Source organism: Falco rusticolus, chromosome 7 (genome assembly GCF_015220075.1).
Source record: "Falco rusticolus isolate bFalRus1 chromosome 7, bFalRus1.pri, whole genome shotgun sequence".
Classification (NCBI taxonomy): Eukaryota; Metazoa; Chordata; class Aves; order Falconiformes; family Falconidae; genus Falco; species Falco rusticolus.
This window is the reverse complement of record NC_051193.1, coordinates 37,916,781-37,941,635: the sequence shown is the minus strand read 5'-3', so window position 1 is coordinate 37,941,635 and position 24,855 is coordinate 37,916,781. Positions and strand designations below refer to the sequence as shown.

The 24,855-nt window shown below is 46.5% G+C and overlaps 1 protein-coding gene across 8 annotated transcripts; it reads left to right on the top strand.

Moving 5' to 3' along the window:
• Window positions 1-1,369: 1,369 nt before the first annotated feature.
• On the top strand, window positions 1,370-24,733 carry SLC25A47 (solute carrier family 25 member 47). Of its 8 annotated transcripts, none has more exons than XM_037393827.1 (8): window positions 1,370-1,628; window positions 3,988-4,160; window positions 4,911-5,055; window positions 17,699-17,742; window positions 18,034-18,105; window positions 18,374-18,556; window positions 19,638-19,911; window positions 20,718-24,733. In XM_037393827.1, exons 6-8 carry the CDS (start codon window positions 18,395-18,397, stop codon window positions 21,002-21,004), a joined length of 723 nt encoding a protein of 240 aa, XP_037249724.1. In that variant the 5' UTR covers window positions 1,370-1,628; window positions 3,988-4,160; window positions 4,911-5,055; window positions 17,699-17,742; window positions 18,034-18,105; window positions 18,374-18,394; the 3' UTR covers window positions 21,005-24,733. The 8 variants fall into 8 exon arrangements, with proteins under 8 accessions (XP_037249724.1, XP_037249723.1, XP_037249721.1 ...); XM_037393826.1 differs by adding an exon at window positions 2,065-2,463 and having other exon boundaries at window positions 3,988-5,055; XM_037393824.1 differs by having other exon boundaries at window positions 3,988-5,055.
• Window positions 24,734-24,855: the final 122 nt, after the last annotated feature.

Below are 24,855 nucleotides of genomic sequence, written 5' to 3'. Positions count from 1 at the left end.
CATAACATAACATAACATAACATAACATAACATAACATAACATAACATAACATAACATAACATAACATAACATAACATAACATAACATAACATAACATAACATAACATAACATAACATAACATAACATAACATAACATAACATAACATAACATAACATAACATAACATAGCATGATGTTATTCATTTATGGGCAGCCTGTGACACATGATGTGCCCCAGACTCTTTTTAATAGATCACCTGTGTGCCACAACATTCCCTATCTTATACTTGCAGTTTCTTTCTACGTAGTCGTTCCTAGCTGTCCATGCTAAATTGCTTTTTTCAGATTGTTTTTCTGGTTTGTCAAGATCACTTGAATTCTAATCTTGCTGTCCATGTTTGTGCAGCCCCTCCCAGGTTGCTGCAATCTCCAAAGGCCTGTCTTGTTCCTGCATGCTTGAGCTGTTACTAATAAGCTTTACTCAATGCTTCTGAGTGTTTTATTCAATGCTACTGAGCCCCACGGAGCAGGCATGTCCCTCAAAGGGGATGGGGGATGGGGCGGGGGCACATTATGTATTAGGGCAGAGAACATCAAGGACTTGTTGGTATAAAGTTTGAAATGTCGAGAGCTGCTTCCCTAAGGAATGAGCATGGCTTTAGTCCCACTGGGGAGTTTTCCCTTTTGTTCATTTTTTCTTGCTTGGGGTTTTGTTTTGGTTTTGGTTCCAGTTACACTTGTGAGGCAACATTGTATGAACACAGAGGATTTATTATGGTTGTGTGTGCGTGTCGGGGGGGCTGTGAGTCAGTATGGGCACTTATATTTGTGTATGGCTTCCATAGGAGCTTTGTGATAAAGGGAGGGAAGTTGTACAGCTCTTACAATGTGGTGGTATTACTTAGGCCAGGTGTTTTGCCTGTTGTCCAGGGCCTTAAGTGTGCAGTACAGTCACAGTTTTGGAGAGGAGAGCTAACCTGACACTCAGGGAAACCCTGATTTAATGGTTATCCTCTTCACTCAAGCTGTTTTTCTAGATAGTTCAAAAGCTGTGTCTGATCTTGTGTCTGCTTTGTTGATGTGTGATGCCTCCAGCTCAGAGCATGACTCAGACCTCTGTTGGGAGCTCTTGTGCCCTTCAGGCTCCATAGATTCAGCTCAGCTGTGAGTATTTTTCTTTTTATTCTGCTAAGGCAGATCCAAACATAACTTAGAACTGGCTGGGATGCATCCCCTGGAGAGCTGGAGCGAGGGGTTGTGCTTTTCCTGCTTTCTTCTTCTGTGGGAGTATTTAGCTTCCCTGCTGGATGGTGAAATGTGGCCTCATCAAACAGAGAAAGCAGAAAAGAAAGAGCTAACAGCAGCTTGAGAAACACACAGAGTCTACCAGAATGTAGAGCAGCTGCACTGCCACGTGTCTGAGAGAAAAGGTTAGGTTTATAATTTAATGTTGTCCTTCAAAGACTCTCTTCCCTTTTTTCCTGCTGTCTTTTAGGTCTGAATGGTGGCAATTCAGGTGGAAGAGGCTTTGCAGAAGATGCTGGATGGGTGAGGGAGAAGAGAAGGTTTCCCTTAATTCTTGTGGCAAGAAGTGACTCTGTTGGCTGTCTGCTGCCCTTGATGGTACCCAGGGAAGATCTGGAGAAGGTGAGCCTGAATGGAAACCTAGGAAATGGAAAGGGGAGAGTAGGGAGGGGAACCGAATAAGACAGAGAGTAAAGAAACAGGAGAACAGAATTAACACTGCAGGTAAACGAAACATGAAGAGAGGGCAAAAGCAGAGTGAAGTAGGAAAGGACCAGAAATGTGGAGTTGTGATAAACTTGTAGGAATTCTGGTGGCAATGACATGCAATAAAATACACATTGTTGACTCAGATATTTCAAAATCTTTCTGTTTGCTTGTGAACTTGGCATCAACAATTGGCCATGTCCCACTAGACGTGTCCCCCTAGAATGTGGAGGGTGGTGGAAGGGGGTGGTAGTGGTGGTTTCTCTTTGCTCCCCAGAGCTTCAGTGTGGCTTGGCCAGCTCTGTGGGTACCTGGCAGGAGAATTTCCTTTCACATAACCTTCTGCCCTTAGCCCTCTCCTTACCTTCTAAAGTAATGCACTGCTGCATCATCACAACTTCAACACTCATCACGTTACCTAGAAAGATGCGTCAGTTTCTCTTTTTATTTTGAGTTGGGTCTGGATTTTGAGCTTTGTAGCACCTACCTGGGCTCCCTGAAACACTCTTCAAAGACTCTTTGGGGCAGCAGCTCTCTCTGTGCCCTGTTTATGATGTGAACTCAGGCGGCATTTAGACCATGTGCATGCAGCCGTGTGAACCTGGCATTGACACTAACAAACTCTGCACGGAAAACCTTGCATTTTTTGGAGACTGTAATCCAGCACAACTAGGCTTGAAGATCAGCTAGCGCTTTACTGAATGGCTGGCCACCTAAACCAGCAACAAATAAATCCAAATAGTGAAAGTAGGTAAGTATTGGAATGCAATGTTAAGTACATAAGAAAAACTTAGAAGCTGAGTTGCTCTGTGCAAGCACCCAATGTCTGAAAAAGAATCTTCTCCAGGTGAATTCACTGAGTACCTTTGTGTGGATTCGAGTAATTTGTTTTCTTAAACACTGTTGTATTCGTTACCCCACTTGTACTCATTGCCCCACTCGATGTTATGTTATTGAGCCAGCTCCTGAGGATTCAGCTGTGTTTGAAGACAAGAGCAGCTAAAGCATTATTCATAGGGGACTAGATGCCTTTATTATCCATTAACTTTATGACCTTGGGTGGCTTTAGGGTATTCTCTGACGTTATTATCCCACTGGCTTCAAAGGTAGTGTATATCAAATGTTGAAACTTCCCAGCCTGATAAAATCCCTTGATAAGACTGGTGTTTAAGCATGAAATGTAACGGATGCATTTGTACAAGAGTCAAGCACTGCTGAGACAGCTACCTTGCTTACAGACCTGCTGATGGGTAGGGGCCTTGTGAGCCCCCAAAACGTCCTGGTCAGGATCCCAGGATGGAAGATCCCCTCTGTTCCAAGGGAAATCACAGCAGGCAAACAATGTCTAAGCTAATGTCTGAGATGCTGAGCTTGTGAGAAGCAGAGACTGAGAGGTGCTGCAGGAAGGGAGTGGCTTAGTATGCTATCAGTTGTGAAGTGCCCTGAAAAGTTTGGTGTAGCTCCAACTTCCCATGCTTTATCCCAATAAAGTGGAAATATTTATTATTATCGGGAACACGTATCTTCTGGAAATCCTGACCCTCAACATTTTAAGCAGAAGTGGCCAAATTCTGACACGCTTCTTCTGTTGTTTGTCTCAGCTTCTGCTCCATGTGGGACTGTGTATGTGGAGGGGCATTTTAGTTTCAGTTACTAGTTTTAAATATACTGGTCTGTTGGAGAAGGCAAGAGGAAGAAGCATAACATGCACTTAAAACAGTCAGCAACATTTATGATCGCTGTGAGGAAGAATCCATCCCTGTTCATAGACAGTTGTCTTGTGCTTTGTTTGAAATAAAAATCCATAGGCAACCCCCTGGATGCTTCCCTGGAAGTAGATGGGAAACAAACAGACCAAAAAATCAGAAAAAGCTGCCTGCAGGCATTAGTCCGAAGTCCTTTCCTCAGCATTACCTTTAATTTCCAAGACCATATATACTTTGAGTTCTGTTAACTAAACTGATTAATCCTTTCCCTTTCTGTCATATTTCTTCTAAGCAGTCAGCAAGTAGGCTGGCAAGGGCAGACCTACACCCTCCCCCCCACCGTGGTGGGTCTTTTCTTCTCTCTTAATAGGTCCCGTCTTTATTCTCTGACCTGTGCTAGTACTATGATGGCATGTAAGACATAATAATTTTTTTTTTAATGTATATTTGGGGAAGGAGCTGAGTCCAAAGTAATATATATAAAAATACATTTATATTTTTATATTATATATAAAATATGAAATATTATGAGGACTATGTCAGCCTATGTCCTCTTATGTTTGCTGCAGGTGGAGCGAGTTTCTTTGCTGCTAGCCTTGCTTGGGGAAGACCAGAAGACTTTGCATGTGCAGGCAGTTGGCGATATGGAGAGCAGGTCTCCAGCAGAACCCAAATGCTAAGCTATTTGGCAGCACAGTTTTAAGATGTCAGAGACCATGAAGAGGCACACTGAGATAAGAGGGTGGGCATTGAGTCCAGTTACCTGAATTAGCAACTGTCTACCAGCCCAGCAGCTTTGCCCATCTCTCCCTAAGCACGTTACTCGGTCACTCAACACATATACTTGTGACTGGTGAGAATGAGCAAAAACTGTTGTGAAATCATTCAGAAAAGGAAGATAAAAATTCAGTAGCCAGCATCTTTATAGTGTTTTTCCAGTCTGGATTTGCAGACAATATCACCTAAGCCTCAGGCTGTTTCTGTGAAGTGAAAATGTGCAGTTATGCCCATTTCATAGATAAGGAAACCGGTAAAACTGATTTGTCCCCGGGGGAACAGGAGGCAGAGCTAGGAGAACAGCCTCCTCTGCCTACCTCCTGTCTGTTTTTAAGCCACTTCATTCTTACAGGAACATTTCCGTGAAGCAAATGGTTTTTCGCTGCCAACAACTATACAAATACACTTTCAACACCATGTACTTGAAATCCGCTGGCACAGTTTGTATCCACATGCAAAGTCAACGATTGGGAGACCAGGTCTCCAGCTGAATCTAAATGCTAAGTTATTCAACAGTGAAGGCACACAGTATGATGCACCAGTCAGTAATGAATGAGGAGAGAGCACCAAAAAAAAGCAGGAATATGTTCTGAGGCAATGCCACTAAGGTTTATGTACATATTTTTAATATCTTGGCCTGTCTTCAAGGCAGCTTCCTTCTAGGTCATATGTGGGCTTCCAGCTGTCATGTGAAATATGTTTGTTGTTGCATTAGTTCTACAGAAAAGGCACTGCTTTCTTAGAAACTGAAAGAACAGGCATGGCAGAATGACTAATGCCTTTGCAGAAACTTCCCAAGGACTCTGCGAGATGGGTGCTCATATGGCTCCTGAACTAATGCCAGGGGAAAGACAAGAGTGGTGAGTGAGGCTGTGAACTTCATATGATATTCAGAGACTGGTACTGCTGGTACTGGTGTCTGGGTATTCTTCGTTAATGCTGGGGGTGCTCCTGAAAAAGCTATGGAAGCTTCTGGTTTAAACCTCAATTTTTCTCCAGCTTGAGCCAGTAGGAAAAGTCAAGTTAATGCTGGCGGCACAGGATTGAACAGTTGCTGATGAAATGGGCTGTATTTCCACTAGGACAGTGCACACTGCTTACCGTTTTATGGCAGAGATCCCTGAATAAGTACTGTCCAACTAGAACTGGGTATCAGCAGCTCTTTGCCCCCCAGCAATATGGGGATCTTCTCTGGCATTAAACTTGCTTTGTAGCAGAATTTTTAAGGGAGATGCTTTGGTTTTGCTTGAATGCAGTAATTAATTCAGTGTAATTTCATTTGGTTTCCACTTCTGCAGGACAAAAAGTCTTGCATTCTTTTGTATATATCCCCTCTTAGCATAAGCTCCTAATAATGCTGGTATTTAGAAAAGGTTCTCTTTTCTGAACTCATTGGTGCCAGCATTGCCAGTCAAGTATAACAATCTTTCCCACATGATTTTAGCAGCTGATATCAAAGTCCTAAATAATAATGCTTTATAGTCCTAGAGCTGCATTTTCTTCCAAATTTTCAAGTAGCTCTGGGGTTGGTTGTTAAATCACATCAAATCAGCTAGTTTCCAAGGGAAGAAAGACTGTCGATTAGTCAAAATGATGTAGCATCTCATACATTTTTCATTAGTGAACGGCAGAGATCTGAGGGAGACAGTTTGAGAATATTGGAGAAAAGGATGCAGAGGCATAGAGCAGAGAGAGCACCGGTACTGCAACAGCATCATCAATGGATTTGGGGCTTGGCACTGTTCCTACCACAACAGCGATGTTTTACTGCCTAACAGCTGTACTACCCCTGCTGAAAAGGTTGAGGGTTGTACATTAATATCATCATGACAAATAAAGAGTACATTATTGCTTGGTGGGGAAGAAGAGGCTGGGAAGGTGAGTGCCTGCCTCCGCTCCTGGCTCTTTAAGCCTGTTGCCAGGTCATTGACTACATCTTCTGTTCATTACAGTGCAGAAAACATGCAAGAGGTTGGAAAGAAGCTCCGAGTGCAATTAGGAAGTCAGTAACAGGCCTGACATCCCCTCCCTCCATCACAGCCAGGAGTCCTTCCAAAGTGCTAGCAACGTCAGCTGGCATAAAATCCCTTCCCAGAGCTGACCGTGGTGGTGCACTATCACATTTCCCCTTTCTTATTGTAATGATTGGGATCTGGGGGGAAGATTTGTGTAGCACTTTAAAAGAACCATGAGAGCAATGCCATTTTTAATATGTGCATTTTTTCACATGGGTGTTTGTGTAGAATGGTGCTAATGTTGCTTCTTCCACCTTTCCCCATGATTTACTCCTGAACAGAGAGACTTGTGGCTCTCTGAGAAGTGCCTGAATCCTTGCAGTGACTCCAGGGCAGCGAACATGCAGCACACCAGTTGTGCTGATGAGATTAGGTATAGGGAGATTGAGTGACTTGCCCGAAGCCAGAAAATATGTGTCATTTCTTAAATAACCACAATCATCTTCAGTCCACTTAGAAATGTTCTATTTCCCTTTCCCTTGGAAATGTGTGTAGAAACATTGCAACCTTTTATCAGCCTTCCAGAGGTGAAATCACTGATCACTTATACCTGGCTAAAAGTGGCGCAGTTGCCAATGTTCAGAGTGGTTTCCTTACTGGTTTTGTTTGTTTTGCTGTGAAATTCCTGCGGCAAACGTTTGAGTCCTTGGAATTATTGTTTTTTCATTAGTACCTGAGATAAAGGACAGTGAGACACTTTGATTTGAAAATCGGTAACACAGCTGGAGCCAGGAGTTTCCACCCCCCTTTCCACCCACCACCAGGCGAGCCAAGCACCAGGCTCTGCTGGCTCAGCATTGCTGGTGTCACTCTTCCCTCTTCTGCAATGTGCAAACAGCCCGGTGACGTAGCAGGGTAACTGTTTGAACAGCTTCTTCAGTCAAGGATTTTTCCAAAATAAATCGGACAGGAATTGATGAATATGCATGCATATGTGATATGGCATAGCATGAAGGGAATAGAAAATGCAGCATATTATGGTAGGAAACGAGGCAGGAGCATTTTCTCAGCAAATCCGGCTTGATGAGCTAGCAGGTGGTTGCTAGGTCAAGAGGTCGGGCTTCGCTTATGCTTTGCAGGACTGGTGGGGTTGGTAATGTCTTGGGAGTAAGCTGTGAAAGGAGAGGGGTAAAGGGACACCCCTACTTTTTTGTCTCACCTTAAAGATGTTATTTAACATTGATTACCTACCTAAAGTCTCCTTCTCCACCTTCCCTTTTGCCCCATACACTTGTACCAGTCTGCTAACCCTGCTGCTGCTTTGGCTGTAGAGCAATTCTCTGCCTGGGTTTCAGACAGCCGCCTCCTCCTGTGAAGTAAATGGAGTGTTTCATCCATCACGCGCTGTGCAAAATTAAAGGCCTTCCTCTTTTTTTCTATCAGTTAGTTTCATAACTTCCTGCAGACTGCATCATACCGTTAGATCTCTCTTTTAATCTGACAGCACCTTTCATGCTCTGCTCCCTCAAAATTCCCTGTGAAATTCATCCATTTTGAATAAATCACTCTTAAACAGGTTGCTTCTGGAGGAAAGGACTTGTGAGTTATTTCTAGTGGGGTACTATCTCTTGTGGAGGCTCAAGGCATGCATTTTGTGTGCCATTTCCCAGGGCAGGCTTTGAGAAGATCCCCTGGGGTGAGACCAGAGGTGTGGACCATGGCGTGTCTTTGCAAGCTGGACTAGCAGACACCTCTGTCAGTCCTTGGACATTGTGCCAGAGGGTAACAGGAATGGCTCATATTTGATCTTGAAGATCTTCCTGACTGTTCAAGATTTCTTTGGGGTGGATTTTTTGGGCTGTCTCTGTTGACCTGTGGCATTGTGGGGGCTGGATGTTTCTAATTGGGCGTGAGTGTTTCTAATGAGGCTGGTATCTGAGACATGGTAGGTCTCTAAAACCTGGGCGGGAGGGGTTGAAGGAGGAAGCTCCTTCAGCAAGGTGCGAAGAACAGTGAGACCTCCAGTATTCTGAGTCTCTAGGAGGACTCCCGGTAAGGGAGGCTGAATTGCTGCCCTGAGGATCACTCTCTTTACTGGGGAGTTGGTCTGTACTGTTAGGGGTGTTCCAGCAAGTAACAGTAAACACAGTATCACAGGTTTCATTTCACAGCTGGGGTCTCCTCCACGCCGAATGAACCCTTCCTCCGTACTTGCTCACGTGTGAACACTTCAACACTTGCACGGGGCTCCTCTTCCAGAAGACTCTGCCCTCCCTGCCATCGCGTGCCGGCCCGGCTGAGGGGGTCACAGCCAGCTGATGAGCGTGACAGTGGGTGCTATTTGCCTCTAAGTCCTGGCCAGAGACTGGGAGCAAAGGAATGGAGGCTACAGCTGTGGCAACGGTGTTTGCCTGGGGCTTGTGTTACTCTGCTAAGCCCCTGTGGAGGCAAACCTCCCTGAAGGAGCTGTGTGCATGCATTCCTGCACAGCTGGCTGCCCCTAGCAACACCTTCACGGGACAAGGAGAAACATGTCAACCCCCCAGATATTCTTCTTTCAGATGAGCGCCTTCTGAATGGCCTCTGTTTGCATAGCAATTCCAGTGAAGTGGAAAATGTGACTTCTCCCAGTATACCTCATCAAAGTGACTGAAACCATTATCAGAAGGTTATCGGGACGCTTGAATCTGGAATCAGCTTTGTGCTATATAGAGCAAACTAACATTTTGATAGAAGCTTTGGTGTCAATGAAGGTTAAAATAATAAAAAAATGTTTGTTTTCTGTTGCAAAGGGAAGGTTTTTAGATTTTTTGGTTTTATTTTTCACAATCTGAGAAGGTTTCATGAGGAAGATCCCTTTTAAGCTGTTCAGCTCTGCTAAAGAAGGTAGAAATTTTCCTTGGTCTTGTGACATTTCATGGGAAATACTTAGTAATCCTGACACTTCAGTCAGCAAGTGTGACATGCCAGCTAGTCTCTTACTTTCTTGCTGATAGTGCACCAGTCACTGCAATACACAGAAAAAATCCCCCCTGACATGACACTCCCAGCCATGTGATGGGAGGGGAGGCACGGTGACACTTTCCTGTTGGGAATATAATGAATTTCTTCACTTTGCCTGGAAGCAGGTCCCAGGAAAGCAGCATTAAACAGTGGTGCCTAAACAGCGGTCCCGAAGGCAGCAGCAACTGCTGCAGCAGGGGCTGGGGTGGCCTGGCAGGATTCCTGCAGGAACCAGGAGGCTGTAGGCTCCCGGGCTGCCCCTCCGAAGAGGACTGTGTCCTTTTCCCCGTGTGTCACCGACTCCTCAGGTCCCACACCTGGTCCTGCTGCTGGAGGGGGCCTGCAAGGGCAGCAGCTGGGAACGGCTGGTGGGAGAAGTGGGAGCAGCACCTTTCCCTGCACTTGGCACCAACGGGCTGCTGACGAACCGTTAATAGCCCCTGTATGGTCAGCAGGTGTAGCAAGGCAGGGCTACTGAATAACCCAGTGTGTTTTAGCAGCTACATTGTTAACTCTCTAGATAATATTTTACTTCTGGTTTTAAGTTTTCGCTGTCCTTGCAGGATGTTACGCTGGATTAAACTGTTCTCTCCAGCACAGAAGGTGTTCAGGGAAGGACATGTAAGAAATTTGGGAAGCAGATTACCAAAAATACTTTAATTTTCAGTTCCTAGAAACTCTGAGCCCTCACAGTGAGCTGTGCTATATATCAGCGACCCATCAGCCCATCCAAAATACGCACTTCAGTGAGAAATAGGTTCTTTTGAAATGTGCAGGGGACAGCACTGGGGATTAAAGTCCTCAGCTTTCCCGTGAAGCTGACCTAGGGGGGCAGCAGCCGTGAAATTTTCTTTTCTATTTGCTGCCAATGTGCCTTGGCTCTGACCTGGGGAAACCTCTTCAAGAGGAGTACAATTCAGGTCACGACTTGGCAAGCCCTTTATTGCATCAGGACTTCGGTTTCCAGGTTCACTCTGGGCAAAACCTGACCTCTCCTGCGTAGATGTGGCAGCCCGGTCGTGCAAAAATAGGCAACATGGCATTTTCTTGAGCTCTTGGTTCCCCTTGACCATCAGGTCTCTCTCTGTGCTTTGCTGTTTCCCCTGCTGAGGAACCAGTCACCACCCTGTGCTGGGTGTAAATTAGGAAGAAAAAATTAGGTGCTGGACCAGCCTCCTGGCAAAATCTATCTCCCATCTCCCCTGCAGGGCAAAATGCTGGAGTATGGGCAACACAAATCATGATTCCTGCTCCACCACTTAACTCAGCAAGGAGCTGACACTGGAAACCGGGTTGGGAGACTAAGCAAGAAGTGAAGGAGCAGAGCTCCTCCAGGGGCTGGGAAAACTATGCTGTGGTCTGAAAGGGAAGCAAATGCTTTGTATGTGGTTGGACTCAGTTCTGGGCTTCACCACCTGTATACACAATGAACAGGTAATGATCTGCGGGGAGCTGGGTAGAGGTTGAGAGTCAGGTGTGTGGGTTAGGAAAGCCGAGGAAAATTCCTTGGGAAGGGCACAAGGAATTTTTCTTGGTGGGAAGGCGGTCTCCTCCATCAGAAAGAGAAAGGGTGGGCTGGGATGGGGGGAGGAGGAGGAGGCATCTCATGCACAGCCACCCACACTGTTTCACTGCGGCACAGGGCAGGAGTGTCCTCTGCAAACAGGTGTGCAAGGCTGGCTTCTGGGCTTAGTAAGTACAACGGGGAATGGCCCCTTCACAGCCAGCGTTACCCCGCAAGGCACCCCCCTCATGATTTTCTAAGCAGAAGGGCACTGGGCACAGCGGCTTTAGTGCAGCGTTGCAGGGCTTCATGGGATTACTTATTCACTGTGTTCCTGGAACGGCTCCAGGCTTCCAGTCTCTGCCTCTAGCGCACAATTCGTCAAGTATCCACAAGACTCACAATCCTGAAACAAGAGAAGACAGTGGGAAGGGGATTCATATTGCAAATCACAGTCCCTGAAGGACCTGCAGGGTTCTGGAACGACCAAATCGGTATCCTCCCTTCTTCTACCTCCCTAACACTTAATCAGGGTAATTAAGGCAGCAGACTCAGTCTGGATGGATTTCATTGCCGGGGCCATTGGAGGTAAATACATGAAGTAGTGCTTGTTGATCAAAGCAGGTTGCTGTGTTTCCTTCTTTTTCAGCTAACGGGCAGCTCTCAATGGCACAGCTGAGAGTCTTTTGGTGGGGGCTGCTTGTTAAAAGTGCATTCTTCTTTATTAAATGGAAAATATCACCAGGGCAGGTTCACAGAGCTCCTGGAGAGGCACTGCTGAGGTCATTGCTCTGCAATCTCCTCCAGTCTAGTTGCAGCGGGACAGGGTGAGACTCTGATGGGATGAGACCAAGTGGGGTACGTTGTGAGCAGATACAAGCGGGCAAGTATTGCCTGGACAGCAGAACCTCCTGTGTCGGGTGCCTGGGGGTCCTGGCAGCCTGTCGGGCGGTGGTTTTGGAGGGCTGGGGATGTCATTTGTGAGACAAGAGGAGTGGAAGCACAGCTTCGTTGCAGTGAAGATCTGTATGAAGGACCTTTGCATTATCTTAGGTTAAGATGCATTTGCAGTTGTGATGGTAATTTCCGTGCAGGCATGCTGTGTAGCAGGCTTTGATCTGGGAGAAAGTAGGTTAGCCGTATATAAAAAAGTAAAAGGAGAAAAGTGTGATTTAATTCTAAATATTTTTAAAGCATGTACTACTCAATCTCAGATTTGTTTTAATCAACAAAACGTAGCCACTGGTCTCATTTATTTTCTGAAATATTGTTGGATTTAACAGAGTATTAAATATCAAGAGAAGGGCCTTGGGGTCACTGCTGACAGAAAAGCCAGGTAAACCTGCCAGATGGCTAAGACACACATCCCAAGCCTGCATGTCAGGTCTCAATCTGAGATCTGCTGAAACTTGGCAGTTTCCCTCACCAGGAGCAGCCTGTGGTCCTGGTGCAGATGTGCATTTCCTGGGAAGGACCACAATAAGTTTTACCCTGCACCCCCTTATTGCTTATCACCCAAAGCGTGCCAGTGGGGCGATGCTTGGCATCTCAGTGGCATCCAGCCCTGGAGGTGCCTGTTCTTCGGGGTGTTGGCCTTGCTGGGGTGCTGGGGGGCCCTGCTCAGGAAGGACCTTTAATGAGACAGGTGGGATATAACCAGCCCCTCCACGAGACCTTGCCTTTCTCCTCCTCTTTCCTTACTGGATTCAGAGGACCCAGTGGAGATGGAAGCCCTTTGTTGGGGCTTGGAATGGGATGTCCATCCCAGAGGGATTTACCAGAACTCTGAGACTTCATGTTAATGGTGAGACAGCAATGATTGCATTCATCCTTGGACTCCTTTGCTTGTGTTGGCACAGTCAGAGCTGGGCCACTTAAGGACAAACTTCTTTAGCAAGGGAACACAGAGAGCTGAAAACACACTTTCAGAGTGGTCATTCACTTCGGCATTCTGCCCCTGCTCCCATGCAAAGCCATGGTTTGTGCAGTGCCCCCCTGTGTGGGCACCAGCATCCTGCGCTACCTGACCATTCACCAAGCATCTCCCTGGAAACAGGCTCAGCCTGGGAGCATGCAGGCTAGGGAGCTCCAGCTGGGACCAGAAATGTCTTTGTTTAGTTTAAGACACTGCACTTGGGTCACAACAGCCCCACGCAACACTACCAGCCTGGGGCAGAGTGGCTGGAGAGCTGCCTGGAAGAAAAGGACCTGGGGTGTTGGTCGACAGCCAAACATGAGCCAGCACCGTGCCCAGGTGGCCAAGAAGGCCAACAGCATCCTGGCTTGTATCCAAAGAGCGTGGCCAGCAGGACCAGGGCAGTGACCGTCCCCCCTGTGCTGGGCACTGGTGAGGTCACACCTGAAATCCTGTGTCCAGGTTTGAGTCCCTTGCTACAAGAGGGACACTGGGGTGCTGGAGCGTGTCCAGGGAAGGGCAACAAAGCTGGTGAAGGGTCTGGAGCACAGGTCTTATGAGGAGCAGCTGAGGGAACTGGGATTGTTTAGCCTGGAGAGGAGGAGGCTCAGGGGGGACCTTATCGCTCTCTACAACTGCCTGACAGGGGGTTATAGTGAGGTGGGTTCAGTCTCTTCTAGACAGCAATAGGGCGAGATGAAACGGCCTCAAGTTACACTAGGGCAGGTTTAGATTGGATATTAAGAAAAATTTATCCACTGAAAGAGTTGTCAAATGCTGGCACGGGCTGCCCAGGGAGGTGGTAGAACCACCATCCCTGGAGGTGTTTAAGAAACACATAGATATGGTGCTTTAGGGAGATGGTTTAGTGATGGACTTGGCAGTCTTGGACTTGATGATCTCAAAGTTTTTTTCCAACTTAAATGATTCTATGATTCTGTGATTCTATGTGACACTCCACTGACCTCGGGTTGTCAGAGAACAGGATTTTCCATCCTGTCATCCGTGTCCAGCTCAGGGTTTTCGAAGAGGGGTAATGCAACTTTTCACTGGCAGGCGGAGGTGTTTTCTGGCATGCTGTTCCCTGCTGGGAGCTTGCACACAGACATGTGCAAGGTACCTGGGTAGGGCTTCAGGGCCATGGTCCCTACCCTGACATGGGAGAGCTTCCAGGGGTGGGACAGCTTCACTGCAAGAACTGGGATGGTTTTGGTGCTGAGCTTATTTTATGGCTTATGTTTGTTAGAGCTGAAGCAGTTCTTGTGTTCCTAAGGGGGCTACAAACCCAGCTGGAAATGCATCAAACAACTCAAGAGGCAACACAGATAATACCAGAGCTTCTGTTTAGCAAATTACATTTTTGTCACTTCCATCTGTTTTCAGAATGTTTTGGAGAAAGCATGGCTTAAGCACCTCTGACAAACCGCAGAGATGCTGCCCTTTTGAATCCCATGTAATGATCCAAACTGGCTCAGGCACCTGCACAAACATTGTGCATTTCCTCAGCTTCTGTCCCTTCTGTGGCCACAGGACAAGCTCAGCATCTTCAGCCCGGGAAACTGTGACCTGCTGACTGACTGACTGACTCCAGATGGAAAAAATACGAGAGAAACATGCATAGTGACTGTGGAGACTTCCAGTAACCACCAAACGGGCTCGATGTTGTGGAAAGCAGCTCATCTGTAAGGATATCCTTCCCGGCCAATAAAACTAAGCAGGAGGTTGGATTAGAGACCTCCTGAGGGCCCTTCCAACTTGAATGTTCCTCTGATCCCATATGTGTTTTCTAGCCCTGCTATGGCAGCAGCCTGGGCCATGGCAGGGGTCAGTCAGGCAGTGATGATTAGGGCTGTGGATGACTAGGGGATGACTTGACTCATGGCAGTCATAAAGATTTGGGAAGGGGAAGCTGAGGTTCACCCAGCAGTGGTAGAGCAGCAGGGTCTGCAGCACGCCTGGGCTTCTCCACATCCTGCTGGAAGGTTACACACTGTCACATGCAGCCCAAGAGTAGATAAAATAGTCCACCTACGGAGGGAACACGCTGTCTCCTGATTCTTACAGTTAAACAGCTCCTGCTGGCCGCTGCCAGGGTCACGTTACTGGATGAAGTTCAGCTTGTTCTGGGTATGGGGCACTTACGTTCCCAACTCCTCACAAAAATAAGGTCTTTGGAAGTTGCTGTCTGCCCAGCCAGTGTATGGACCATGATCCCTGCTTCTCCCTGGGGCTTTCAGACAGGTGCCTGCCAACAGGTTGGAGCTGTGGTCAAAGTGGCCTGGCTTGTGAAGAGACTGTGAGTAATCCCGTTCTGGACCTGCACTCTGTGTGCGCAGGGGATGCCACAACCTCTGCACAATACCTGAGAACATCTCAGATGAAGTAGGCATAAAAAATGGTTTGCTAAACCTAAACAAGATAATTCACCCGACTTTGCTATTTATTTTTGTCGCAGCTGGTGCGTGTTACTCAGTGGCAGTCCAACAGGAACCCTCTTCTGTATGCATGCTATACATTGCTGGCCTTGTTTGATTCTGCTGTGCAAATAGGGCATGTGTGGGTCATGCTATCTTTGTCCCAGGCTATTTATATTGTGTGACATTGTGCAGAACCATTCTTCCTTGGCCTTTGATAGACTTGGCTGAGCTCCTCAACTCTGACAACTGCTCGGAGTCCTTTGGCTCCTAAGGAGCACAGTTCATGTCAGGCTGTTGTTGTTTGGAGGCTTGGGGGACTCACATCTCCCCTTTGGTGGGAAAAGTGAAAAATGTATAGTCTCCTCCCAAGTGGGGGTGTTTGACCCTTGCTGGAACCAAGTTGACTGGGAGCTCTTAGGACTGAGAAGCAATGGGAAATAGGTTGGTGTGGGAGAAACCTGCTTTATTTTGTCTGTGATGCTGCTGTCTCTGCATCTTGATGTGTGAACAGGGCAATTTCTCCAGAAGGGAGGACACTTCTTGTCAAACACTGACAGAAGCCAGCCTTGGTACCTGATGTGCACGAGCCAAGGCTCCTAGTGTCCTGAGCTGGTGGAGCAAGCCAGAGCTCAGCTGTGCAAGGCATCGCTGGTGCCTGGTCAGCCCGTGGCCACTGCCTCTAAAGTTCGGGGAGTCTGAGACCAATGCGATGCCAAATCTTCCCGGGCTTGGGCCAGGAGGCCCTCTGAAGTCAGCACTGTCATGCTGGCATTGACTTATGTGCTGCTCTTCCCTGGCTGGCAGGGTCTGTGTTTGCAGTCTGCCTCTGGCTGATGGCTGGGAATCTGGGACAGCGTGGCTGCCCCTGGGTGACTTTTTCTGTTGTCAGTCTCTGCTTGGGCCAGAGGTATTGCTCCTTCAAGCCATATTAGTCTGCCTGTGTATTCTCCGTTACCATGTCTCTTCCAGTCTTATCTCATTTTGATTTTGAAATACAGAAGGTGGCTTCTTGGCCCATTTTTCACCTTCATTGTTATTTATCTGGTAGCAGACTTAATAGAGATTTTTGAAGGACAAACCCCATTTTTCTGCAAGCAAGTTGCTGTTGGCTGTTTTCTTCTGAGTAATGCACTTCGAGATTGTCTCCCAGTGAGTGGCTCGCACCAGCAGCTGCTGCTTTTTTCCAAAATGTAGTAGAGCTTTCCAGAGCTCCCAAGCAGCCATGTAATCACAGGTGAACATGCCTAGTGAAATGACCACATCAACTAATACAATTCTAAGCATCTCGGGTTTCATTTTTTTTTTAAAGAAGGACTCACTGAGAAGCAGTTTGCAACCTGTGAGCCCCCAGACATGAACTGTATCTATGACTACCTGGATCCCTGAAAGGCTCATCCAGTACTTTTATGAACTTGATCTCTGTCTAAATAACTCAGCTGGATACAGCTCCATCACCCCCCAGCCCGATTTCCTCTCAGATGACATGGCAGCTGATGCACTGGGAGGAGGTCAGCTGGTCAGCCCCTCTGTCATCTGTTGTATCTGCCAACAGATGCGTTTAGATCAAAGCTGAGAGATGTGAGGTAAAGGCAGGGACGGTGGGTGATCTGTCCGTTACTGTGATCAAGAGAAGTCAGTGCTGGAACTCTTTTGCTCCCTTATCTGCCAGTGGCTACTTAACTCCAGTGGCTACTTGAAGGTCTCAAAATGAGCCTGGGTGTCGACAGAGGATTGAGACAGCCCCGCAGTGCACTGGAGCTGCTGTCACTGCTGTGGCAGGGCGTTGTGGCCGGCCGGTGCGTGGGGCACGCTGGCTGTGCGCACGCCCGGCACTGATCCCTCACCGCCCCTCACCCGCTGAGCCCCGTGCGGTGCAGGGCAGGTGGTCTCATCGCCGAGCAGTGCCACGGCCGGTGCTGTGCCCCAGCATCACGCCAGCCTGCCAGGGCACCAAGCTCCTCACTCAGCTTTGGCAGCAGCATTCGCTGCACGTAGGTAGGAGGTGCACTGCAGAGGCTTAGTCCAGCATGGTGCTGTGGACCCCGATGAATTCCTTGCCTATGGCTACAGATGTGCTTTGTAGGCTGCAGCCAGGGCATGTCCAGTCCATGGCGTGCAGGAGGCAGCAGGACTACCTCTCCTGTCTTCAAGAGAAATTGCTGTAATACATGAGGACTATCCCTCTGCTATAGATGTCCTTGTGACTGCTGCTTTTATTCCTCAGTAATTCTAAGTCAATCATGGAGAACCAGAATTGCTTCAGAGACCCTCTTGTGTGAGTGGGGATGCTCTGCACCTCACATGAGGGTGCTTGGTCATAGTCCAAAGATGCTTTACTGCCTAAGCTGAGAGGGGGAACGAAAACACTCTGGTATCATACAAGTCATCCCTCCAACCTTCCTGCAGCAGTGCTCTCAGTGTTTCTCCCAGTCCTGGCTTGCACTGTGGTGTTATTCCTCCTGAGAAGTTTCCCATGGTACTTGGATTCATCCTCTGAGTGCACCTTGGTCACGCAGATAAATCTGCGCATTTTACTCTGTCATGCTTGGCTCAAATGTCACTGCTGGAGCTCGAGAGAGGTCTGATGCCAAGCACAGCACAGCTCCAAAGTTACATTTTCCTGCCGTTCCCCTAACGCCTTCCTGTGATGGGGGAAAATGGTCTGTTGTGACATGTGCTGTTAACCATCTCTAATATGCTCTGTTTCAGGTGGTCTAAGCACAGCAGTGGGTTATCCGCTGGACACAGTGAAGGTACCTGTTGGAGCTTTATTTCCTGACTTCAGACTGAAAACAAACAGGCCCCTTAGCTTTCCCTGTTTTAGAAAACTAGCCCTGTGACAGTACTTTAATCTTTGTTACATCAACCTATTTCACTTCAATTGGTTGTGTAGCTTTCTCTTTTTTTTTTTTTTAAAAAAAGTAAATTGTTTGGTGATGCTATTTTATGGCTAATTATCTGTTTGCCCTTATGGCATTTGTTGATTTATATATTTTTCTTTTCAATCTACTATCTGCATTTTAAAATTGCCACTGTATTCCTAGGTGAGAATTCAGACTGAGAGGCATTACAATGGGATTTGGCACTGCATTCAGGAAACGTACAGGACAGAAAAAGTAGGTACCTCTCAGCAGAATTGCTGATACCAGTTACGGATGCCTTGTTTCGGAGAAGCAGAACTGCCTCTGTCGGTTTGGGGAGGATGGGCAGCAGTTACATACAACCATTTGTTGGGAGAAGGGTGAGGATGACATTTAGTTTTGTTGATGAGCTGTAAGACGGAAGTAAGTATTGGCTCAGTAATGTATGGCCAGTGTTTTCAAGCACATGCTTTCCCATGACATTCCCTCTTAAAAATGTTCCTTTTCCTCTGTTTCCAACTAGGTTTGGGGATTTTACAAAGGCATGTCTGCATCAGTCCTTACGGTATCACTGATTTCTTCTGTTTCATTTGGCACATACAAAAACTTCCTTTGGACCATCTGCAAGCTGCGATACGGGGCTGCAGAAGCAAAGCCATCCAAGCTGGACGTTTCTTTGGCAGGAGGTGCTGCTGGTGCTGTCCGGGTATGTAAACAGCCGAAAGGGAAAGCACAGGAGCTCTTATTCACAAACATAGGAGGCTGGAAAAGCAGTTGATGTTTTCTGTCTGGGAGGCCACAAGGGAGCTTGCACCAAGCCCAGTTTGTTTTCACAGGGTGGGTCATGCTCTGCCCATGCTGCCCCCTCACTGGTCAGCTCTGTGGCATGGCTGAGTCCTGCTGGGCAGCTCGTGCTGGGTTTGGTTTAGAGTGCCGAAACACTTAAGAACAGACTATTAAGAATGACATAGACCTTGGCAACAAACGTAGAAAAAGGAAGAAAAAACAACGCGGGCAGCCAACTTCCCAAGTGGCTCTGACGGCATGTTTATGTAAGAAAGACGTATCTCCGTGTGTTACAGGCCAGTGTTCTGACAGTGGCTGGAGAAACGGGCAGCGCACAGCGCTGCCTTGTAAGGACCCAGAACTCCACAGGACATCACTAAGCAGTGATGCTGCCTGGCAGACAGGCATGATCCCCGCACAGGTTGGTGAGGCTGAATCCAGGACCAGTTTCCCATAAGCAGATGGATGGATCTCTGTGAACATCTGCAGGCGCTGCAAACACGGCGGAGCTCACCCCAGCATCCTGATGGCGTGCTGGGCAGAAATGCGTGCCCAGTCACAGGCAATCCTCTTACAGAGCAGTCCAGATGGTCAGGTTTCTAGGTGTTTCCTAGCAGGCAACGACTCTGCTTAGCACAGGTGGAGGTTTTTAGTCTTTATAGCATTGGTTCGAAATACACGTACAAACAAGAGCCCTGATATATGGTACCCTATAGCTGAGGACATCCCTTTTTCATGCCTATCTGGTTTAACAAGTTGTTACAGGTATTTCATGTCCTCTGTTGACTTCTGCCTTGCCTTCCACTCTGCACAGTGCAGCTTGCATACATGTCTTGCCACTGCTGGGTGGGATTTAGGACAGACAGAGGGGAGAAGGCTGGAACTTGCTGGCTTCCAGCAATATTATTGCCTGCAAAGGTGGGAGACAAGGAACTTGCAGGAGGGGGATCAAAACAGGGTTTAAGTGTGAAGAGTTAAAATCTCATCCTCTGATGTTACAGGTTGTGTTGATGGCCCCTAGTGAAGTAGCTAAAGTTCGCATGCAGACTCAGAGGAACCCACATCCCTCCATTGCATCTCCCCAGCCTGTTTCCAAGCCAAAGTACCAAGGATCTCTGCACTGTCTGAAGGTGATTGCCAAGGAGGAAGGTTTTGGGGGTCTCTACAAGGGCTGCTCTGCATTACTCTGCAGGGATTGCGCTTCTTCTGCAATATATTTCCTTACCTATTCTGCTCTGTGTGACTGGCTCACACCAGCTGGCAAAAATAAACCAGGTAGGTATTGGAAAGCATCGGGCATTATCTGCAAAACCAGCTTATTTAGTATCACGGTAAAAGGGAAACCAGGCTTTCAGCAAACATCACCCACTACCTATAAAACCTCCCCCAGATCTGAACCTCACACAGCATTGCTGTGTGTGTGCTTCCCAGTGCCATGGGCCACTTGTGCCGCCCAGGCACGGCTGCCAGCAGCCTGCACGACCTTGTCCCTCAGCAGCTACTCCTCTCCCTGCAGGAGGGCCGTTTACGGCATGCTCTGGTGCCTCTTATGTCAGTATGAAATCCTCTTAATGCATAAGTAGGATACGTAACTAGATATAAAACATGGACAACTTTCCCAGGACATCATGGAGCACAGATTGGGTCAGTCCAAACCTGGAAAATAACGTCCAGGTGCAGAACATAGACACTTAACTTTCCTGCTTGTGATGTAGCTCCAAAAGACAACTGTTCACTCTGAGAAAAGATCAGCTAGGTGACATTCAGCAAACAGCATCTCCCTGAGAACTATAAAAATAAGTAGATGCAGCTGAAGAGGGTGCGAGTGCTCTCAGGTTGCATCACATCCAGTTCGTGCGGCTTCAGAAGTATCATGTATGCAAAAATGAGCATGCTGTGAGATCGAGAGGTCACACGGTTTGTGCGGGATCACTGGAAACACCCAGCTGCAAGAGCTGTACAAAATAACTGCTAGAAAACATGGGAGTTAACAAATTGGTTTTTTTTTTACTGTGAGATGCTTGTGGCTGCATGAGCATGGGGCTCGAGCTGAGCGCTCCTCCCTTCGCTCTCTCCTGCAGGTTTCCTCGTTGTGCTGCTGTCTGGTGGTTTTGCTGGAGTCCTGGCCTGGGGATTAGCTACTCCCATGGATGTCATCAAATCACGGCTGCAAACAGATGAATTGGACCAGCACAAGTACAAAGGCCTCATCCACTGTGCTAGGGAAAGCGTGAGACAGGAGGGGGCAAAAGTGCTTTTCAAAGGACTGGGTTTAAACTGCATTCGTGCCTTTCCTGTGAACATGGTGGTGTTTGTAACGTATGAAGCTGTACTGAGATTTACAGATCATCATGCAAACAAAAAATAGTTTGTCCCACTCTGTTTAGAGGTGTATTTTGTTTAGTTTGGTTTTTTGTAACACAACATCCACAAGCAGCTGCTGAATGCTGTCTCCTTCGATGGCCAGCGTAGGAAGCATGGACGTTTCAGCGAAAAGCTGCATGACTGACAGCTTTGTTTTCTTCTGACAGGATTACAAACTCATCAGGGAGTCTTGGATTTATATACAACCTCCCTTTTATCTCGTTAATGTATTTAGACTGTAGCCACCACTTAGGCCCTTGAAACCTTTGCAAATATTTATGTTCTAAAAGGCTGCTAGTCTGATCAGGGCTTTCGGTAAAGGATTCATTTTGTTCTCTACTGGCACAGAAAATGATCTTCACAACCAAGGCAAGAGCTGCGCGTGGTCTGTATCATATTTAACATTATCCACTGTGAGCTCTGTACACGCAGAGCCTGTGTTGCATTCACCGAGTAACTTACACATGCGTGCTTCAGGCTGCAACTTTTCCTTCCCAGCAGTCATTTTCCCAAAGAAGTACTCCACAATTACATCCCTGTGGTAGCAGCTGAAATACGATTCGCCTTCCTTTTTCCTGCCATTGGTTAATGAGTGGCAGGCACGGTCTGTTTACATAATCAAGCTAATGGCCTCATTGAAAGTGAAGCCAGGCAAGGGTTTCCATTAAACCATGTGACTTCTCCCTCGCAGCCTCAACAGCATCAGTCCCCTCCCTGAGCTGACGCGCTGCAGCTCTCCGGAGCTTGGCACAGCTTTGGAGGCAATCTGTTCTCATCCTGGAAGGAGGACAGGAATAGATACAAAACCTCTTTGCTTCTCAAAGGAAAGGCTGCCACAAAATCTGTGCACTAGCAGGGTTAGTCAAGTTAAAGGAGAATTGCAAAGTTGTAGAGTATAATTAAGATTTAAAACTTCAAAAAAAAGAGTACATATTCTTCTCCTTTTAAACCACAGCATTAGGAGCAGCCGAATTCTTTTTGCCAAAAGTACATTTTGAAACAGAATTTCTGACGTCACTAACAATTATTTTTCATGAAGGTACAAAGTTTCATCATGTCTGTTGAAAAAAATAACACCCACCCTATAGCTTCAGAAGGAACCTCCCTAAACCCAGAAATACTTCAATTTGTTCATCCTGCCTCAGGAGCAGCATGTATGTTCTCTGTCTCTTTTAATCCCTGGGTGACGACATCTGGAGTGGACTGGATCTAGCCCCTGTCAGATTCTGCTGAAAGCGCATTTTCTGGAGGGAAGGGGAAGACTATATTTTTGAAGGAGTTCTCATATTTTCAGGGTTGAGGCCGTTCTGGTCCCCAGCCACTTTTACTAGTTGATAGCGTGGCTTTGACTACACCGACAGTGACTTCGCAGCAGACAGGACTTGTCAGCTACCCTGGACATATCAAAAAGTATCTTGTACTCGAAAGACAAATTTAAAAATTTCAGGCACGGCTAGAAAAGAATAAAGGGGACCTCTTCCACTCCAGAGACCAGTAAAAAGCTCTGGAACTGTCCTCCTGAAGCCTAAGCCTTCAACTGGCTTTTAAAATATGTTCACAGCCATGCTGTCAAACAATCATCATAATTCTTCTCTCAAGAGTCTACCCAGCTCTGGCGGCTGATCCAAGAGCGGGGTTAGAAGACAAGGCAGGCAGACAGAATGTCACCTGAAAGGGGTGTGAAATGACAGCCCCAACACTGAACTGGATTCTCTCTCAAAGCGCTTATGGCCTCAGCAACCTGCCACCCCCAGTTACAACCTGGAGCACCAGCACCAAACTTTATTTACTCAGAAAGTTCTTACAACAGATTAGTTCAGTCCTCAAGATTTGAAATTCCTCTTAAGATAGTTCTTAAGAGTCTGCTACCCTCACCTCATTCTACAAGGGATGCTTTTAACTGAGCGCTGTCGCAGCTGGGTAGTGATTTATCCAGCTCTGCCTGGATGTTTTCTGGAATCAAACTCCTTTATGCTGTATTATTCTCAGCTGACCTTGTTCACAGTCACTACATCCTCTGAACTGAGACAGTAAAAAATGCCTGCAAATCAGACTAAACAACCATTTGTTGTTAAGGCAGTGTTGATGCCGTCTATGGTTAGCCCAAGGTTTGAAAATGAAGCGGCTCAGCTTTCTTAATAGGCTCATGTATTCAGGTGACTAAAAATACCTCTTCCTGTGGGTGTAGCTGAAATACAGCCGGTTTCAAGAAACAGGAATTACAGATGAATTGTAAAAATGAGCGGGATGACAACTGTGGAATCCAAGAGGGGCTGAGAATTCTAAGTCTCAGGGTATCCAGCACCATATAAAAGCAGGTTCTCACATAGCCTGAACAAATGCTACATGGGAGGCCAGCTGTATCTCCAGCCAGCTTATCTCAGGAAGGCATCTGCTTTGCGATCCATCCTGTTCACAACCCTTTACTGGAAAAATATATATATATTCACAGTGTATGGTTGACTACCTGCCCTAGAGCAAGAACTCACAGCTAACTCACACTGATACAGACTACCAACAGGCACAGGAATTGACTGTATGAGTACTGTAAATAGCTGCACATAAATACAAACCAATTCTTTTTACTGACTTGACACATTGTACATACTACGCACTTCACGACACACACCCCCCCCCCACCCCCAAGCTCGGTGTTTGGCTTCTGGATTTCAGAACTTGACTGCTTTCTGATTTCTTTGTATTACCTTGACCTTCAGCTACTCTGATAATCACAGAACTATTTATTCTGATAAATTAGCTATCTTAAGGCCAGCTAACAGAATGAAGACACCACATTTGCTGCGCTGATACGGGGTTTACTTTGCTATAGGGACTGCAGCTTGTTGTATAGAGGATTTATTTTGGTAACAGAATTGGTGGCCTCAGAAAAAAAGAAAATTTTCATTGGAAGGCACATTCTGCTTCCTGTTTTCATGTTGCTGATAGTTCCCATTTTCTCTGACAATGTTTATGAATATCCAAGTAGGTTTCAGCATGCCTCTGTGGAAGAGCCACATAAAGCTATTCAGATTCTGTGCTTTTTGGACAATAGCAATTGCAGAGTATCATGTTTCCACTTACCAGTCTTTTATGCCAAACCTACTGAAGCATCACTGAACGGGTCACATTGACCTTTCCTTACTTCTTAGCTGGCTGCTGTACACAGGAAAATTCAGCATCCAGTCTTGCTTGTGACCAGGTAAATCCTTGGACAACTGACCCTTCCTCACTAGCTTGCTCTGGGAACAATCTGAAATTTACCTGGTAGGACTGGATAGAGGTGGGTTATAAGGCACCCTATTTCACTACCTGAAAGGCGCTGGACATCAGAGCAAGTGCCAGCTCCATCAGATGACTAAATCAACACCTGAAAGGGTACGAAGAGAGGTAAAAAATAGAGTAAGTGTAAACTAAGTCCTTAAATTATTTTTTTTTAAAGAAGTAAAACCAGAGTTTGATACACTTTTATCTACATTCTTATTTCAGTGAGATGAACAAAATATGAGCAAACTGAGGAAAATGTAATGAACATTTCACGCATGCTTTTGAAGTCTGCCTTGTCTTGATTTTTAAATACCTCTGGGACACGAATTGTAACCACAACAGATTTAGGAGTTTGCCAAGACTTCTCTGAGAAACTGTATAATTTCAGAAGCATGTTTGTAAGAATTTTTCAAGAGTATTTGAATAAGGTGCTTGCTCAATAAACAAATGCTAAATAATTTTGCTATCACTTTCTAGAACTTTTAAAATTGATTTTAATTGTTGTATTATAAAATTAATCCCTATGCTTAACTAGAATAGAACATACTACTGTTTCTCCTACAGTACATTTCCCTTTCCTGAGTAACTAAA

Excerpts from the sequence above, each read along its gene's own strand:
- SLC25A47 (XM_037393823.1), top strand. The coding sequence starts at position 11,218 with ATGGATTTCATTGCCGGGGCCATTGGAG. Across the intron at positions 18,557-19,637 it reads GTGCTGCTGGTGCTGTCCGG|GTTGTGTTGATGGCCCCTAG; the intron begins GTATGTAAACAG and ends CTGATGTTACAG. Across the intron at positions 19,912-20,717 it reads AGCTGGCAAAAATAAACCAG|GTTTCCTCGTTGTGCTGCTG; the intron begins GTAGGTATTGGA and ends TCTCTCCTGCAG.